Source organism: Kogia breviceps, chromosome 2 (genome assembly GCF_026419965.1).
Source record: "Kogia breviceps isolate mKogBre1 chromosome 2, mKogBre1 haplotype 1, whole genome shotgun sequence".
In the NCBI taxonomy this organism is placed as follows: domain Eukaryota; kingdom Metazoa; phylum Chordata; class Mammalia; order Artiodactyla; family Physeteridae; genus Kogia; species Kogia breviceps.
Window position 1 is genome coordinate 127,138,656 of NC_081311.1, and position 18,747 is coordinate 127,157,402.

Sequence of the window (18,747 nt, forward strand, 5' to 3'; positions counted from 1 at the left end):
AAACAGGCTCTGACGGGTAAAGGGATATGTCCAGCATCAAGTCAGTCTGTGACTTGCTGTGTCCTGGACTCAGGTGTTCTGAGTCTCCAGGCGCAGTGCTCTCCCTGGGCTGAGAGCCTGCTTTTCTTGTTCATGTGATAGTACACATTCTTTTCAATCAGGACATTGGGCTCTGGTCAGACTGATTTGATAACAACTTGATAAGGTGTAGAATCTTCCCGTGATTAGAGACAGAAATCTGATAAGATACAGGACTCACTTGCAACAGATAAAGCTTCTCAAAAGGTTGCTTCCAGTTAGAATTCCCCAGCTGGTCCTTAGGACACGGTTCCATGTTATTTATTATGTACCTCACACTCGGAATCACCCTTGGGGCAGGTGGAGCCATTCCAGTGGGTTTGTAAAAAGTTGTGTGCATGTACTCACACACAAATGAGGAGATGGGGCCTGGGAGATGGTCCTAGGTTAAGTGAAAGGAATCGCTCACTTTTGCCAGTCCTTTTATGAGAGGTCGATTGTTTCCCATTGAAGGGTTTCTTTTCCTTCGTTATAGAATTCAACTCTCAGTTGGCTTATTTGACATTTTGGGATGGCAGCTTATAAAATTGGTAGCGCTGGAAGGAACCAGAGAGATCATGAAGTTCCACTCTGTGGCTCCAGCAGCGAGGAAACTGAAGCACAGGGCTTGGGACTGGCCCAGGTTTTTAGTCACAGGCAAAAGAAAAATAAATTGGGCTGACTTAAGAAGAAAAAAACCTTTTTGAGAGAACCTGAACAACAGGCAGCGATGCTGGGAAAGCTGCTGAAGATATAAATAATGGCAGCATCCAAAGCTGCAGGTGCAACCCTATCCCAGAGCCAGTGCACCAAAGACGTTAATGCTGATTACCACCCCTCGTGTCTTGGTCTACCATCGCTGTGGACATCTCTGTCCCCATACCCCTAGTACGCGACGGTGCTGCTGCTCTTTGGCCTCCACCTTTGAATTCTCCGTGTCCGGTTCTCTGGGTCACTAGCTCTAGACTGAAGTCTGTGTGGGGAGCATCTGATTGGCGGAGGGGTTAGAGGTCCGTGTGCCGGGGACAGGTAGACTCTACCTCTTGCGAGGCTTCTGTGATGGGGAGAAGGGGGGGATGCTGGGAAGCAAAAACAAACAAACAAAACCCAGACACTTATTTGTTACAGAAACACATCCAGTTAGTGGCTATCTGAGGCATTAGAACTTGGATCTTTTGACTTTTCTCAGTTTATATCAAGTGTTGACTTCCTTGGTAGAAACTGGCAGACGCTCCCCAGTTTTAAAAGAAAATGAAGTCCTCTGGATGAATCACTTGGTGATTCTGATATTTCCAAACACTCTGTTATCCTGTCAATGCTGTTTTTCTTCTGGATTGAAAATCACTCCCCTGTCTTGCTATCCTTGATGGCACACAGAAAAGGATACCTTGCGTCAGTGGTAAAACATAAAGACAGAAAGAAAGAGAAACAGAAAAGAGCAGGCAGTGTTCAGGAAGTGCAGAGATTAGAGATTAGTTGCCAACACGTTTCAGGAAAAGCTTGCCAGATTGATGAGCAAGAAACCATTTAGAACTAGAAAATATACAGAGCTTTCTTTTTGTTTTTTATTTTTTAAGTATTTTGGGCTGTAGTGATATCTTTTTTTTTTTTTTTCGGTACGCGGGCCTCTCACTGTCGTGGCCTCTCCCGTTGCGGAGCACAGGCTCCGGACGCGCAGGCTCAGCGGCCATGGCTCACGGGCCCAGCCGCTCAGCGGCATGTGGGATCTTCATGGACCGGGGCACGAACCCGTGTCCCCTGCATCGGCAGGCGGGCTCTCAACCACTGCGCCACCAGGGAGGCCCTAGTGATATCTTTTAATTAAGGTACAAAGTGGTCTTGACTTTTCAGTACATTTTTTAACCTTTTAATAATAATGGTTAATGTTTATTGAGAGCTATGATGTCAGAACAGACATCCCCTATCTCACTCCTCGACCTCTGGCAATCCCATTGTCATTCCCCCTGTATAGATGAGTGACTAGCACCTTAGAGGAAGCAAGTAGCGTGAGGTTTCATGGTTGGCTGAGATGAGGCTTGAACTTAAGTCCACACTCCTATGAACAAAGCCTTGCAGATCTTCCTGTAACATAAGAGAGAAAAAGAGGTATGTCTGGAGCACTATGCTTGGTGATATTTTAGGAAAACTGCAGAGGAAAGAGAAAGGAAAAGTGCTCAGAAATGGAGAGACTTTTTGGAACTTGCGACCTTTCCAAGTTGGACTGTAAACTTGCTCTTGTTCTCAGAGTCCTGGGGTAGCTGAGCCAATCCGTTTCAATCTGCTCCCCACAGTGATACTGAGCTCACTGACCGGCGCATAGTAGGTGTTTAGTAAATATAATTGTTAAAGAAATAAATCTCAAGCATCCTCAGGTCAGTTATCTTGGGTTAAGATGCCATGCATTCCAGATGGCTGCTCTCAGTAAAGAAAGACCCTTACCCTCAAAGGTGCTTATCAGTGACTCTGGTGCATCTCACAGACAACTAAAGAGGATGACCTGTGTGGCTTTAGGCCACATAAATGTATGGTCTGTAAAAGAGTCTCTATAGTGTGTCATGCTTCCTGACTTTTCAACTTCATTTCAATTAATTTTTGTCACATTGCCCCTTTTTCCTTTTTCTTCCTTAAAAGTATAAAAACCTATTTTTGACTTGTACTAGAGAGAGATTTAATTGTTCTGCATGGGAGGGGAGGGGGTCTTTACTGTAAACTGATGTATAGACATTTTTGCACAGATGAGAGAAAATGAATACCCAAAGCATTCTGTTGTTTGAAGTTTTAATGTGGTTTTATTTTCATTCAAATCTAGCTAGATTCCTAAGTATCTGAAACGTAGAAAACTTACTCTTCATTAGATTCATTGAAAACTTTTTCAAGAAAGGAAAGCCCTGAGGGTATAGAAACTTTTATGTACTTAAATATGTCATGTTAAGGCACTTCCAAGTGTTTCGTTTACATGGGGCCAGAGACCACAGATCCAAGCTGATTGCTAATTATGCAGGTTGTAAATAGCTTATTCGAAAACTTAGGGGGAGACAAAAGAAAGATGAAGGAACAAAAGGCTTGCGATAATGAAAAGGATATTGTGAAGAGAAGGGCTGGGCAGAATTATGATGCAGGTCACTTTCTGTGCCTGTATTTAATTGTACCTTTGTATTTAATAGTAAAAACGATTACATGCTCAGGGCTAACAGGTGTCCCTTCCTGAGAACTGTAGTATGGATAAGTGACAGCAAATTACTCCAATTCATAAACTTTGAATATTATGCTTTTGAGTTTCACCAGTCTATACTAGAAGACATTTCCTGCAAAAATGTACATCAGCCCAGGAAGATTTCTAAACCTAATTCTTGATAAGTATTGATATATATAAACTATAGGTGAGTGCTTTAAAGTATGAATGACAAAAAATCACTTTGCAGACACTGTTTAATCAAATGTAGTTGTGCTAATACCATAGTCACATTTCTGATAGTTTATGCTTCATATAAGCTTTGGGTATAACTGCACCTTAGCAGTGATTAAAGTTTATAGGTGGTGGTCTTGCTATTAGGACTTAATCTTCCCTGAATTTTCTCTACTTCTTGCTTATCTTGAGCACTTTTTCTAACTGCCCCGCCTTCCTTAACTCCCCAGGTTGTTGCTCTCCTGCCCCCTATTTTCCTTTCTGTTGCGGTTATTGCAATTTATAATTGTCTTTAATTTGTTTTGCTTGACTTTACCTGTCTTCCCCATTAGAATGTGGTTCCATAGAGCAGAGACCAGGGTTAGCTTATTCTCCCTGCTCAGTGGATCCCTAATGCCTGTCATCATGCCTGGCTCATAATATGTCCTCAATCAGTATTTGTTAAAGGGATATGCCACTTGCTGTTCTGATCAAACATCAAACCCATGCTTGCTTTAACTTTATCACTAGCCTTTTTCTTTTGCTTGTACTTTGACCAAAAAGTTTGTGGTAGAAGACATCCTCCTGTTTCTGTTGTCTGCTGGGTAGCTAGGTAGAGAGACCGTAGTCCCTTGGTTCAGTGGAAACCACAGCTATAGTGGGGGTAGGGTTAGGGGTTAGGGGCTGTTCCTAGAATCTCTAAGACCTAAGAACATTTCCCATATTTGAACAATCTCTGACCTGCGCTTGAGTTCTATAATCATGTTCATTCATTTATTCATGCATTCATCAAATATCTGAATGTCTACCAGGTAGCAAATGCTATGTTAGGCACTGGTAAAGCAAAATTGAATAAGATGCCCTCTATCTTCTAGGAACATATTATTAGAATCAAGGTGCCATAGGCCTGAAACTGTGTCTGTTTGGGTGTCTGTTGTAAATCCAGCTCCTAGCATAATCCCTGGCACATTTAAAAGCATGTAGTACATAGTTGCTCAATAAATGAGTGAGTGTTGAATGCAATTATTTAGAAAATAGTTTGTGCTGTAATAAGGATATGTACATAGTGCTACAGAAGCACAGAGGAGAGAAGGTTGTTGTATCTGAGAGGAGTCAGGGAAGGTTTCATGAAAGAAAGATGAACATTTGAATAGTTTACCAGGAAGGGTAAGATGTTCCATGGAGTAGGGATACCATGAGCGAAAAGTCAGAGGTGTGAAAGAGCTGAGTTTTTTTCGAGGATGAGCGCTTTGGTCAGCCTGGAGATTTAGGGTGAATGTATGGGGTGGTGGGCATGGAGGCTTATTATTAATTTCCTTATTCAGGTACCCCATGCACTAAATAGCTCTTGTGCCACAATTTAATCACCTACCACCATCTATTTATAGCATTTCTATAGGAAAATTAATTGTGTTCTAAATAGCCATCTTAAAACGCAGTCTCGAAGATAGAACCTGTTTTGAAGCTGGGACTGATGTTATTAGAAAATGGGCTACATTGCCTGTATAAGTTATCTGTTGCCACAATTCCACATAACAACCATAAAACCTAAGCAGCATGAAAACAATTCGGATTTATTGCTCATGCGTTGGAGTGTTCATCTAGGTGGTTCTTCTGATCTTGTCTGGGGTTGACTCAGCAATTCTTCTGGTCTCCGCTGAACTTGGACTCATGTTTGGAGGTTCAGCAGAGACTCACTGTCTGTCAGCTGATGTAGGATGGCCTGGGCTGGAATGACTGGGGCAATTCATCACAGGCCTCTCATTGTCCTCCTGGTACCAGCAGGCTAGCCTGGGTATGTCATTTTCATGGCACTGGCAGAGCCTCCTTTTTAAATCACATCTACTAACATTCCCTTGACCAGAACAATTTCATATGGCTGGGTCCAGAGGCAAAGTGGGAACCTATACCGTGAAGACTCTTGGCAATGGGCATGGATACAGGGAGGAGTGAAGAATTGGGACAATGTTTGCAGTAGAGTCTGTGGCTCATAAAAGCTAATCAAATCAAGATTTCATTATAATTCTAGATCTAATGGAAGAATATTATTTCTCATTTTATTTTTCTGACTTCCTTTACAAAACACCTATCTTATGGTCTTCATTAATCCCAATCTTTTTTTAAACATGCTGGGCCAAAGTCAGAGAAATCAGAAATGAGGAAGAGATTGCAAGTGAAATCTTGAAAGAGAGAGGTAGCTATTGAAGAGTAGCCATTGCATGCATTGTATAATTTCAGAGGCTCCCACCCAGCTCCTCTCCGTTTATAGGACACTGAAACCCAGAGGAATGCAGTGCATCACTTACCTTCCCCCAACCAGGTTAGTGACTCACCCAAAACTTATGACCCAATCATCCCAAGCCCAGAGCTGTGTCTTGTAAGGTACATTCTCCCTAAACTGTTTCATGCGTCTCCCTGATCCCTTCCACTCCCCACACAAATAATCGTTTTTATAAATAAGTTAGTTTTAGGGGAAATTGCATTGTTATAATTTACATGAAAAGTATGTTCTCATTTGACTTTTCCTTTTCAAGCTTACTCATCGTATGTACTTAAACCAGAATTTAGTAATCCCCTTACACAAAGACACATACACACACACACACACCCCTATTATGCTCTGCACTCTTCCCATGAGAAAGGAAAATTTTAAATATAATTGTTATATTAAATCAGCTTGAGTTTGGTGTGTTAGCCTTTGAATTACCTTTACCAGACTGTTAAGAAGCTTCAGAGAGGTCACTGTGTAAAGCATGCCCTGTAAATTTTGTGAGAAATGAGATTAAAGCTTTAGGGAGGTTTTCTTTCACACTAGCATCCTTTTTCCCTCTGTTAGAAGTAACCACGTGACTGCATAAGACCCAGGTCAGGGCTCAGGGAGGTGGAAGGAAATACTCTCAGCATTTCCACAGTGGCAGTTTTTTTATTGATGATAAAGTTATGGATGGTGTTATTTTAATTAAGAACTACTCTTTTGCTAACAATTAAACTTTCGATATGGTTTCTGGGTCCATAGATTGGTCTGTGGCTATCTATGTAAATGGCCATTTAACAGTAAGCTGTATTAAAAGAAGATTGTATGTAGGATTTCAGAGCATCATGGAATTTTAGATCTGAAGGACCAGGAAAATGCCAGCTAATTTGTCACATAGGGTTTTTTCATATTTACTCATCTTTCATACCTTTTAAATTTATTTATTTTCGGCTGTGTTGGGTCTTCATTTCTGTGCGAGGGCTTTCTCTAGTTGCGGCAAGCGGGGGCCACTCTTCATCGCGTTGCGCGGGCCTCTCACTGTTGTGGCCTCTCTTGTTGCGGAGCACAGGCTCCAGACGCGCAGGCTCAGTAGTTGTGGCTCACGGGCCCAGTTGCTCCGCGGCATGTGGGATCTTCCCGGACCGGGGCTCGAACCCGTGTCCCCTGCATTGGCAGGCAGATTCTCAACCACTGCGCCACCAGGGAAGCCCCTTCATACCTTTTATACATTCAATGATTGTTTCTCTTTTTTTCAGCGATTTTGCATGTTAACTTTTGCCGAACTTTGAAACCCTCTGAGGAAAACTATATTGCTCTGTCCCCAAAATATTTATATTTGAGGCCTATCTTATAGAAAAATACATCTTAAAATGTTTTTCATTTAAAATATCTCTCACCATCCTGGGTGCAAGGCCAGTGCAGACTAAGGCAAAATCCTTCTCTGCCACTACTGACCTTCATCTCTTTGGTGGGTAGATTTTGTATTTTGTTTTTCTAAACAAGGGAAAACAGTTATAGTTCCACCTCCTATGTGCTTCCTCTTGTCTGTGTTGTAAGTTCAGTATGTGCACATATGTAAGATTTCAAGTGCAAAAGGAGAACAGAGTAGGAAACAGATTTTCACAGTCCCCGTCTGGGTCCTTGCGTAAGTGCCAACGTAAAGCTATTCACTGATCAGTGAGTAGTATCATGTTGCCTGGCTCTAAGGCATTTGAAAATCCAAACTTAATAAGCAGATCAATTGGGTGGGGGAGTTGAGATTATTGTATGGCATTCCAATGACATGCAGTGTTGTCAAAACCTTTTTACTCCAGAAATAAAATTACAGGAGGCATATAGATACCTTTCAAAATGTCAGGAAAGGGAGTTGGGGGGGATTTAGTTAAGAATAGTGAAAATATACCACGTATCACAGGAAGCATGCACTGAGAGCATCTGGGTATCTCAGGGTAAAGGGTGAATTTAATGTGGGTTGGGGAGGGGGAGGTCTGCCCTGAATCCAAGAAGGTAAATTAATTAAGCTGAATGTCTGCAAAGAGGGGACTTCTGGGTAGAGGTGTGAGCTCCTGGGCCAAGAGGGAAGTCAAATTACTTAACTCCTCAATTTTTAGGAGCTTATAATAACTGTGTTTTTATTCCCCTTCAGAGCATAGGGCAACTTGAGGGTTAAGTCTTGAGGGAATCATTCATATCCATTTCTCTTTCTGTCCCACTTACTCAACTTATATAAGGGCTAGTTTGGGTTTAAGTTAAGATTTTACACATTTCTGGGGTTTCCCTGCTCCCATCAAATTTATTGCCACCAACTTACTGATGTCTGAATTTTTTTTTTTTTTAACTTGAGACAAAGCATTCCATTCTATAGTTAGAGATAATACTATAAATCTATAAGGACTATAAAATTTTATATAATTATGTAAGATTTCTATAAATCTAGAAGACTATAAATAAACCTGTTTATTTAACACATCGAATGGAATTTGGCTAAACTTAACACTTACTGGGTACCTGTTCTGTGCTTGGTACTAATGAGGAAAAGAAAAGATGATCAAGTAAGACCCTGCCTTCCCATGACTGGGCTGAGGAGACATGGAAATCATATAGATAGTAATTACAGTGGGATACTACTTCCAGGAGAACCAAGATCTCCCTGTATCTTTCTCAGCACTGGGTTCCTTGCATTTGTTACAGTGCCTGACTCATAACCAAGGCTTATTATTTTTTTAAGTCGATGGATACAGGGATGACTAGTATCATAAAGACTATAAAAATGGTATGTACAAGGTACAGTGTTGATGCAGAAGGTGGAATGAACAACTTGGCCTTGGAGGGATGCAACACAGATAAGGAGAGTCTTCATGGGAGATATTGAATCAGCTCATGAGAGAGGATTAGGAGTTGTCCAGAGCTTCCAGAATGGTTTTCCAGCCAAAAGAATTAGTGTGGACAAAGGCAAGAAGGTGTGAAGTGACATGGACATTCAGGGAGTTGTAAATAATTTGACAACCCTATATAGTAGAATAAAGGCAGTAGAAGAATTTTGGCAGGTGAGGGCCTTCATAAATAAGTAACATTTTTGATTCAAGTCAAGGCAGATGCTGCTAGGTATCAGTGTGGGCATGCAAAATAAGGACCAAAGGAAGTTGTTTCTACCTCACACTGTTGTGGTCTGTCCCTTTGCTGGGCACAGGCTCCGGACGTGCAGGCTCAGCGGCCCAGACCGGGACACGAACCCGTGTCCCTTGCATCGGCAGGCGGACTCTCAACCACTGTGCCACGAGGGAAGCCCTCCACCTCACACTTTTAACTGAGGTTTATCTTGTTTACCTTCAAAAGTATTGGGATTTGGAAACTAATTAGGGAGGTATATCTTAGTACAGAAACAGTAGAGCTTGATGAACTATACCAATACTGCTCCAGTGAGATTTTATAATTTAGAAAGGTATTAAAAGAAACATTTTGTATTTTCAAAAGTTAGAGTTTCATTACCAGATGATCATGTAAATAGATAATACCACTTTACAAAGGGATCTGTCATTTAATAAGTGGGCTTTCTGCCTGGTTCCTTTGAACAGTGACATCATATAGGATTTAAAATAGTTGATTTTCACATAACTTTCCAGAGAACCGTCCTGTGTGAAAATCAAGGCACACTTGGATGGGTGAGAGTTCCCGTACCATAGGAACATGACTTGGATTTCTTGTACTACCCGTAGGGTGTTTCATTATTATGTACATAAATTCACTAGAAAGATTGGGTGGGATGAGTACTTCCTTCAGTTTAGACGTGTAATCTCTTTTGTTTAAAGAGAAGATCTATAATGGAGTTTTTATTTTGTTTCTTTGAACTGTTTTGTGAAGCATATTCCAATATTAAATGAGCCCTACATGAATAAAAGTGAGTTTCTTAAACTTATCTTTATTTTTAAATTTTTTTAAACCTCTTTATTGGAGTATAACTGCTTTACAATGGTGTGTTTCTGCTTTTCAACAAAGTGAATCAGTTATACATATACATATGTTCCCATATCTCCTCCCTCTTGCATCTCCCTCCCACCCTCCCTATCCCACCCCTCTAGGTGGTCACACACCACCGAGCTGACCTCCCTGTGCTATGCGGCTGCTTCCCACTAGCTATCCACCCTACGTTTGGTAGTGTATATATGTCCATGCCACTCTCTCACTTCATCACATCTTACCCTTCCCCCTCCCCGTATCCTCAAGTCCATGCTCTAGTAGGTCAGTGTTAAACTTAACTTTAAAAGTACCTACTGACTATTAGCATCTTTAGGGTTGTGCTGAGTTGAACTTGATAGAAATGCTACCCTTCTTTCTTCCCATTTATAGTTCAGCTACTGCTGCTGTTGTTTTCTTCTCCTTTCATTCTATTAATTTTTGGATGAAATAACTCCTTATTTTTCATGTTGAGTTTTAACGTACGTTCTCCACTTGATAGATGCTTTAATTTTGACGGAAAGGTTCTTGGCTGATTGTGTTAGTTTAGGAGTTCTAGAATAAGATGTTTGTGGGGAGGGGCTGCAGAATCCTGTCATTGATTCTCTCTTTATAACTGTGCCCTTTTAGCTGGAACCGATTACCTGTGTAGTGCTTCTGGCCCTGTGCAGACTGAATCACAAGGAATAAACTTTACATAAAACATTTATACCAAATGTTTGGTATGCTGGCAACATAAATCAACAACAATATCCATTATAAATTCATCCCTTTATCAGTATTATCTTGATAGAACTGATCCCAATGTGTGGGAATTTGAACACTGCTTCAATACATCTAGCCCTGGGTAATTAATTATTCAGGGCACAGAGAACCTGGCCCCTGTGCTGTAGAGCAATTCTTCCTGGTCAGCGTTAACTCCACTGGCAATAATAAATAGAAAAAGTCTCTAGTGATGCCAGTATTTTAAAGTGATTAATCATCTTTCCCCCCTTCGCCTCCCCCTTAGTTTTCTTTAACTAGGATTTTTCAGCAATAAATCTTTAACAATACAGGTAGGAATTGTTCTGTAATTAAATTTTGCCCTGCTTAATTTCTTACCTTTTATGTACGATTAAAAAAAGTGTTACACTTTAAGGGGCTCTGATCAAAATTCAAACCAAGAAAAATCCTTTTATAGAATACTGAGAGATTCTCTATGGAAGATTAAGCTCTTGATTTTGAATATTAGATAGAGCACATATTCATAAAAATTGTTCATCAGCACCAGTTGGGGTGTCAAATATTCTGAAGTTTTGAATTGCTTCACTTTCTTGCATACGGGTTGTATTAGGAAAAGTCTGACATATACATATGTTCCCAAACTGAGAGAATAATTACTTATTTCTTAACTTTCAAATAATTGATGTGAGCTCTGTAGGGAAGGGAGATTTTTCGTCCTTTTGTGGTACACAGAGTGCACTTGCAGAAATGGCAGGTAAATGCCTGACCGAGAACAACCATGTATTTTCAAATAATGCCCTATAGAGCTGACTAGCCATCATGTATATTCTGGGAGACAGGGACAGATGTGACATATCTGTTGTGACACACTTCTGTACCACCAGTCTGTGGCTCGAGGTGACTCCTGTCCCTCCTCTGATGCTTTCCCTTGCTGCAGGACAACACAACGACGCACGGATGAACCTTGCCATTGCTCTCACTGCTGCCAGGTATGGGGCTGCCACGGCCAATTACATGGAGGTCGTGAGCTTGCTCAAGAAGACAGACCCCCAGACAGGGAAAGAGCGCGTGAGCGGTGCGCGGTGCAAGGATGTGCTTACAGGTATGCGAAGGCTCAGGTAGGGAGGGATTTCTTAGCATCTAGCCTTGCTTATATAAAGACTGAATGATAATTTTTCTGTCACTTCTCTTTTATTGAAGCGAGATTTCAGAGTCCTATTAATTATATTCCTTATTGTCAACAATGACTGGTTTCACGTGAAAATTTTCCCTTGTAGGACCTGGCAACTTTTCCTCTTGGCGTTTAACAATAATGATGATCATGATAATAATAAATGCCCACAAAATTCCCACAGCTATGAATGCATTCTGTTTTCTTTACAAAAACATGTTATTAAGAAAATTCACTAATGTGCCAAGTTCCAAAGTATCATTTAGGTGACATAAGCAGTGCATTTACCTGTCGTTAAAGTCAATCACTTTAACTTTGGTGAGATTTTCATGCCCGTCCAGTTCTATGGCCGTGTGGGCGAAGTTTCAAAATTACATCGTTTCCTTCAAAACCAGCACCGTGAAATATATCATCTCACAGCAACACTGCTCACACATTTGAGTTTTAAGGAGAAAGCGGCTAATTTACTCACTTTCTTCCTATTTGGCACTTTAATGCCGGGCATTTTGCAAACTAGAATGAGAGCTGAAATGAAAAAGTGGTATGTTTTTCTTCCTGCGGTTTGGACTTGGTTTCAATAAATTTACTCACATGTGAACCTTTTGTGTGGCTTCTCAATGACTCTGGTTGCCCGTGTCACTTAGTGTGGCATACAGTATACTCCACCATAGGTTAAGTTAAGAGATGAATTAATAATCCAAAGCGTCAGTGAGTAGAGAAACAAACGGGGTGTGTGATTGACGCTGCTTTCTTTCACAGGGGAGGAATTTGATGTAAGAGCCAAGTGTGTTATCAATGCCACGGGACCTTTCACAGACACCGTGCGCAAAATGGATGATAAGGATGCCGCAGCTATCTGCCAGCCCAGTGCTGGCGTCCACATCGTGATGCCTGGTTATTACAGGTACCCGTGTTCCCACTCGGCCATCGTCGTCAGAGAATGAGGGATGCAAGAAATGGTCTACATTTATTCTTGTAGCACACCTTTCTTACTAATAGATGGTCTAGCTCACTGTTCGAAATGAGAAGAAATGAGTAAAGAAAAAAAAAAAACCAAAAAAACAAAACTCTTCCAAAGCACAAAATACAAACCAGCTTGTGTATTTCTTAGCTTTTAAGGCGATACTCCTTTCTATGAGTTAGTTATTTGGGATCTATTTTTGTACTTTTTTCAGTGTACTTAGCATCAGAGGCTAAGCCTTACTATTTTTGAATTTTAATTTTCATTAAAACCCTAAAAATAATTTTGCAAAAATGTCCATAAAGGACATTTTCATTAAGACACTAAAAAGTTAATTTTATAAAATACCCAGATTTGCTTATGAAGAATCTGAAAATGAGGACCATCAAGTATTCTTGTTTATAACTTTTGAAATGTGTTTTGAAAAATACTATAGCAAGTAAAAATCGATTATTATTTCTGATTTATCATATTAACAAAGATAATCACAGGTAGAGAAATAGATAAAGATAGAGGTGAAATAAGAACAGCTATTAATTGAAAATCATTTAAAAGTTAGGTGATGGGCACATGAAACTGAGATTTTTGTGTGTGTTTGAATTTTTAATATTTTTTATTTTTAATAAATTAGAAAAGAAACATTTATGTGATCCTAACTAAGAAATTGATAACTGTTACCCCTCATGTACATTTCAAGACATCTGGGGAAAAATTCGTGTGTCTATGCTGAGTATGGAACATTCTTATTTCTACATGTGGTAAGTCTAATAGGCAAACTAGTACATAATTCTGTGAAATAATGATTTATGCTCAAGCTATTCATTAAGACATTATTTGTAGTTGAGAAATATTACAAACCACTTCAGTTTCTAACCTTAGGAGAACTGATAAGTAAATTATGGTGTACCTGCACAAGGGAGTATTATATGTTCATTAAAAATTATAATTATAAATAACATTAGTGTCCTAAGAAAATGCTAGTGATACAATGTTAGTTTAGAATGGAGGATACAAGATTGTGTGTAACACGATCTAAGCATTATATAAGTATATAGAAAGGAGATTAAAAGAAATATGTTAAATACCAATGGTAATTATCTCTAGGTGATGTGATTATGGGTAAAAAGGTAATTTCTAGGTAATGTGGTTAGGATGAGAGCTATCTCTTCCATATTTTAATAACTTTCCATAAAAGATATATACATTTTTCATATTTGATAAAACAGATGTACAGATCCATGATATTTCATTTAATATCTGCATTCTTCTAGAATGCTATCCTGCTATGTAATAGATGATACTGCCTTATTAATTATCAGTTTTCCAGTAACTAAGTCTTCTTGAAGAGAGTCCAAGGTATACCTAATTGTACCAAACACACTTCTAATGAGAAAGATATTACACTTCTACCAAGAGGAATATTAATGAAGTTTCTTATCCACCAGCTTCCAAGGTTTCTTTGTCATTTTCTAAATGTCTACGTGTAATTGGTAGACAGTCATTAGTATTTTCACTTAGGACTGGAGAAACCAAGGTGCTTCCAGTCTCAATAATAAAAACTTATGCAGTGGTGCTTAATAGAGTTTTAAAAACTGCTAACAGAAGTTTAGTTCAAATGAAAAGGAGAGAAGTAAATATATGTACATGTTGCAAATGTTTCTTGTATATAGAGAAGTTTTCAAAAATAGTTCCAGACCCAATTATATACATTTATTTTGTGTTGGGTAAAAATATGCAAGGCCAGCTAGTTTGTAAGTTTTTTGGAGTTTTTTTTTAATGTTTTGTAGAGTACAGATGTAATACCTAAACTATAGACACACACACATCACCATAATCCTTATATTTGTTTAGATCTTACTTGATTCAACATATTTTCCTGTACATTCTGTTTCGTATCTTCTTCACTAGTGTCGCATGATGTAAGAGGACACTTATTAGTATTCTGTATTATTCCCTGTGTTATTTCTGCCACTTAATAATGACATTGTTTGGGACAAGCCATTTTATTCTACAAACCTTAGTTTGCCTATCATTAAAATGGGAAGGCATTCTGCTCTTTACAGTACATAGACAAAGACAGTATGAAGAGTAACTTCAGGTGATACCTTGGTAAAGAATTTCCTGTTTGTTCATCACTTTACCTCTTGCTAACTCTGTGACTTTGGAAAGCTGCTCATTTCAGCTTTTGGTTCCTTATCTCACGATAGTACCTATTTGTATACATTTTGACAATGATTCTTTATTTACTTTTTATCTGTTTTCTTGACTGCTATATCCCCAGCTCCTGGTGTATTATCTGGCACATAATAATGACCAGTAAACATTTTTTGAATGAATCCTACTAACTTTTTTGTGATAACTTGCCAAATTGAGATTGTTGCTTTTTTTTTTTTTTTTTTTTTGCGGTACGCGGGCCTCTCACCGTTGTGGCCTCTCCCGTTGCGGAGCACAGGCTCCGGACGCGCAGGCTCAGCGGCCATGGCTCACGGGCCCAGCCGCTCCGCGGCATGTGGGATCTTCCCGGACCAGGGCACGAACCCGTGTCCCCTGCATCGGCAGGTGGACTCTCAACCACTGCACCACCAGGGAAGCCCTGTTGCTTTTTAAAATTAAAATTTAAATATAATACCTATAAGGGAATTTTAAATATGTAGATATTAAAATATAAAAACAAAATGTGATTCTTCATTTTACTGCCAAGATAACCCCTGTAGACAAAAATAAACAAAAGTAATCACTATAGAAAAATAGAAAGACATAAAATGAAAAGTGAAAGCCTCACTCTTTTCCTCATGCCCCCAACTTCAGTTTTGGATAACATTTCCTTCTGATTCCTTCCATAAAATTTTGTGTTTATATTTGCACAAATGTATATCCTTTTAAGTTTTTTTTCTTGAAGGAAGTCGTGCTACACATATGTCCTGTACTATGCTTTATAATATGCTAATAACAGAGCAGATAGGTGGTTTTTAAGAAATATAAATATATATATATATATATATATATATATATCACCTGCATGTATAATAGTATTTTCAAAACAGAATACCTTTCTTAATCCTAAAAATTAGACATTAGCTTCGGGTCCCTGCCCATAAGTCATGAAAGTGTTAGTCACAGCTGGGTCTATTTCAGTCTAAGATGCAGTAAGTGATCTCATTCTACTTTGGGAGAAATTAATATCTCCATTTTTAGCACCTTGAACTATAACCACTACACATCCTGTGGGAAACCTTAGAGGAGTGGTCTGGCAGCCCAGTTCCTGTTCAGGCTCTGTTTCAGATGAGTCCCTTGGTTTGGGATTACAGCCTGGGTTAAGTGTTTGGTCCCTCTTTCAGCACTGACCTTGAGCAGCTGTATCGCTGGCATCCCAGAGGGATGTTTTACTTTCCATATCAAGTCATTCTCTTGGGTGGGTTGGGGTCAGGAGATCTCAGCCTGAAATGGTTCTCTGGATTTCTCAATCTCACTCAACAATTATAACTCAAGGGTTCTACTAGGTCCTCAGAGATGAGTCAGACCTTCTGGTGCTGCCCTATAAACCAGCTGATAATAACTTAAGGCCTAGCGTTTCAAGTAGAACCTGATCAGTTTCGCAATGCAATGAGTTCAGGAACCACTGATTTATTGACTTTAGGCAGCTCAATGGAGAGTGAGGACCAGGTATGCAGTGTATCCAGCTAGGCTATTTTCAGGGTATCTTTATGGAATTTATTAAGCTTGTTATGACCCTAACTAACATTCCACATATGGGATTATCTTGTGCCATGGTAGCAGCTTTCTCTCTCTCTCTCTCTTTCTCTCATTCTGGATTGTTTTAATTTCATAAAACTCAACACACAGAAATCATTTACTTTTGAAGGTACTAAGAACATTAAGAAGGTATTAAGAGCAAATCTGGGATTTTCATCAGAGTTGTGGGTAGATGCTCTTACAAAAGCAGCAACAATACACCAAATGACTGAAATACATGAAAATAATCATCTCCTCCTTTTAGCCTACAGACGCTTTTTATTCCTGATGAAAGGTCAATTTTTTTTTCTATAACGTGTATGCATATTGCTAGCTCCAACACTGATTGCTAAGTAGTTAACAATAAATTGATTTCAGTTTAAATAAGGGTACTTCAGGACGGCAATGGTCTGCATGAGAAAAATATTCATTAGATCTAATCCTAGACACACATGTAAATTAGCAGCCAGCTTTTCCTGCTGATGTCAAGTGAATTATACATACTGAGAAAAGACCTATGACCCACCACATTGTATATACCATCACTATAGTTGATAGCCATTTTCAAACTTTTGTGCCACCTTGCAGAATTAATCATTTGTAAGAAAACAAACTTTTCCCTAAGGGTGAGTTATGAATTAGGTAATTTAGAACTGATGAGAGGTATTTCCAAGTGGATTCTTAAATTTTTATACCATTCATTAATAGCTTTGGCTTCCCTCTGTGCTTGTTAATTTTATGTTTGACACATATGTTTTCACTTAAGCAGTTGATTCTCTACAGGTTCCAGTTATGTGTGTGTTGGTAACCATCACATTCACCCTTTAAACTGCTTTTTATTGCACTGAAAGATTTTAAAAGATTCAGTAGTTGTGCTTTTCTAACAGCATTTCATGTCTCAGTTGCTGAATATTATAATTTTTTGCTGATGTTGATCAAGTTTATTGAGTTAGACACATAATATGATATCCGGTCCATAAAATGATGATATATAAAATATACCAACATGTAATTTGTTCCTTAAATATTAGAATATGGAATTTATCCTTTTGTTTCAATATAGCACTATTTACCAAATGAAAAGTTTGAACTCATGAGTTAATTTCTAATCACAAAATGACTTATTTAATCTAAGGGCATATCAACCCAAGATCAAATTCAGTGCTTACAAAACATATTTTAATTAGTTTCTTTTAAGATCTTTAGAGAGTTTTATGGCAAATACAAAGAAAAAAAAAATAGGCATACAGAGACTGAAAATACTCGATATTTGTAGTTTTCAATGTATTTTTAAAAAGTAAAATTATTTCCTGTAAGTAACCCTGAGTGAAGATGAGATCTTAGCTGAAGGTTTAAATGACTGACACACTTCTGTGGTGCTTTTTGCATGTGCTTAATAGAATAACTGAGGCCTACTCTCTCCTGTGTCTCATGTAGGCTGCAGATAGTGATTTCTTTCTGCAAGGCTGTGTGGACATGGCAGGCGTTTCATGGGGCTGATGGGTCTTTGCAAATAAATATTAGTACTCCTTATGGTTTAAATGAAGAAGATACATTAGCTAAGCTGACTGTAGGTTTCTTTTTCATAAAAAAGCCATTTTTGTTTTACTTTTAAACAGTATTTAGACTCATCCTTACACATTTGAATCTGAGTTTCATTTTTTTTTAATTTTAAGGGAATGATAAGCATAAATAGTTGACCGTATGCCCTTTAAAATATGTGAGTTTAAGAGGGATTTCTTGAAACCAAATAGAATTATATTTCCTATTCAAGAAATGTTATTAATAGAAGCTAAAAAATATATTTACAGAAAATACCTTTAACATTGGCTCCTTATGAGAGCTCAGTCAAATTGAAACAGCTGTCTGAAGATCAGTAGTGTTCAACTGTTTGAAAGGGACACTTGCAGATTCCTTCTACTGCTTTAGCAGGACCTCCACAATTTTAGAATGGTTCATGGATACATTAAAACAAGAGTTTCTAATGATTTAATAATACAGCTGAACAGATTTTGTTAACGTTTATTTACACTTGCCTGTTCTTTCAAGTGTGTTTCACAAGTTGGATTTAGAATACTAAGTAGGTATTAGAAAAATTCTTGATTAATATTTTTGAAGGTTTTACATAGTCTGTCAGAAGAGGCGTCCTTGAACCTTGATTTAGCAGCATAGTACACCAGCATCTTCTGCCTATTTAAAGATTTTCATTGCTAAGATATTACTCTCCTTTTTGACCTTATATCCCAGTACACTGTTATTTAGGTAGTAGTAGAAAATTGAGCCCTTTTCTCATGGGTGCGCTTCTTGAGATTTCTGTAAAATTGAAATAAAGTAAGAAATCTCATATTTGGTGAAGTGGTACAGGCTTATTCAGGCACAACGGAGTAAAGAACTTTTTGATTACATTTTAGTTTCTAGAAAATTAGACCCTTCACTTTTCTCATGGACTTCTGAGACCTTAAACTGAAAGACGTGCCAGATGTCAAATGTCCCAGGAAAATACTTTTCAT

The 18,747-nt window shown here is 38.6% G+C and overlaps 1 protein-coding gene across 9 annotated transcripts in view; it reads left to right on the forward strand.

The window, feature by feature from the left end:
* The window catches only part of GPD2 (glycerol-3-phosphate dehydrogenase 2), a 149,532-nt gene that overhangs the window by 89,620 nt on the left and 41,165 nt on the right, over positions 1-18,747 (forward strand). For all 9 annotated transcript variants that reach the window (XR_010839119.1, XR_010839118.1, XM_067026058.1 and 6 more), the window contains 2 exons: positions 11,311-11,475; positions 12,304-12,448. Coding sequence is in view for 7 of the 9 variants with exons in the window: in XM_067026058.1 (XP_066882159.1) it covers positions 11,311-11,475; positions 12,304-12,448 (310 nt within the window). In the remaining 2 variants the exon portion in view is untranslated. The remainder of the gene's footprint in view (positions 1-11,310; positions 11,476-12,303; positions 12,449-18,747) is intronic.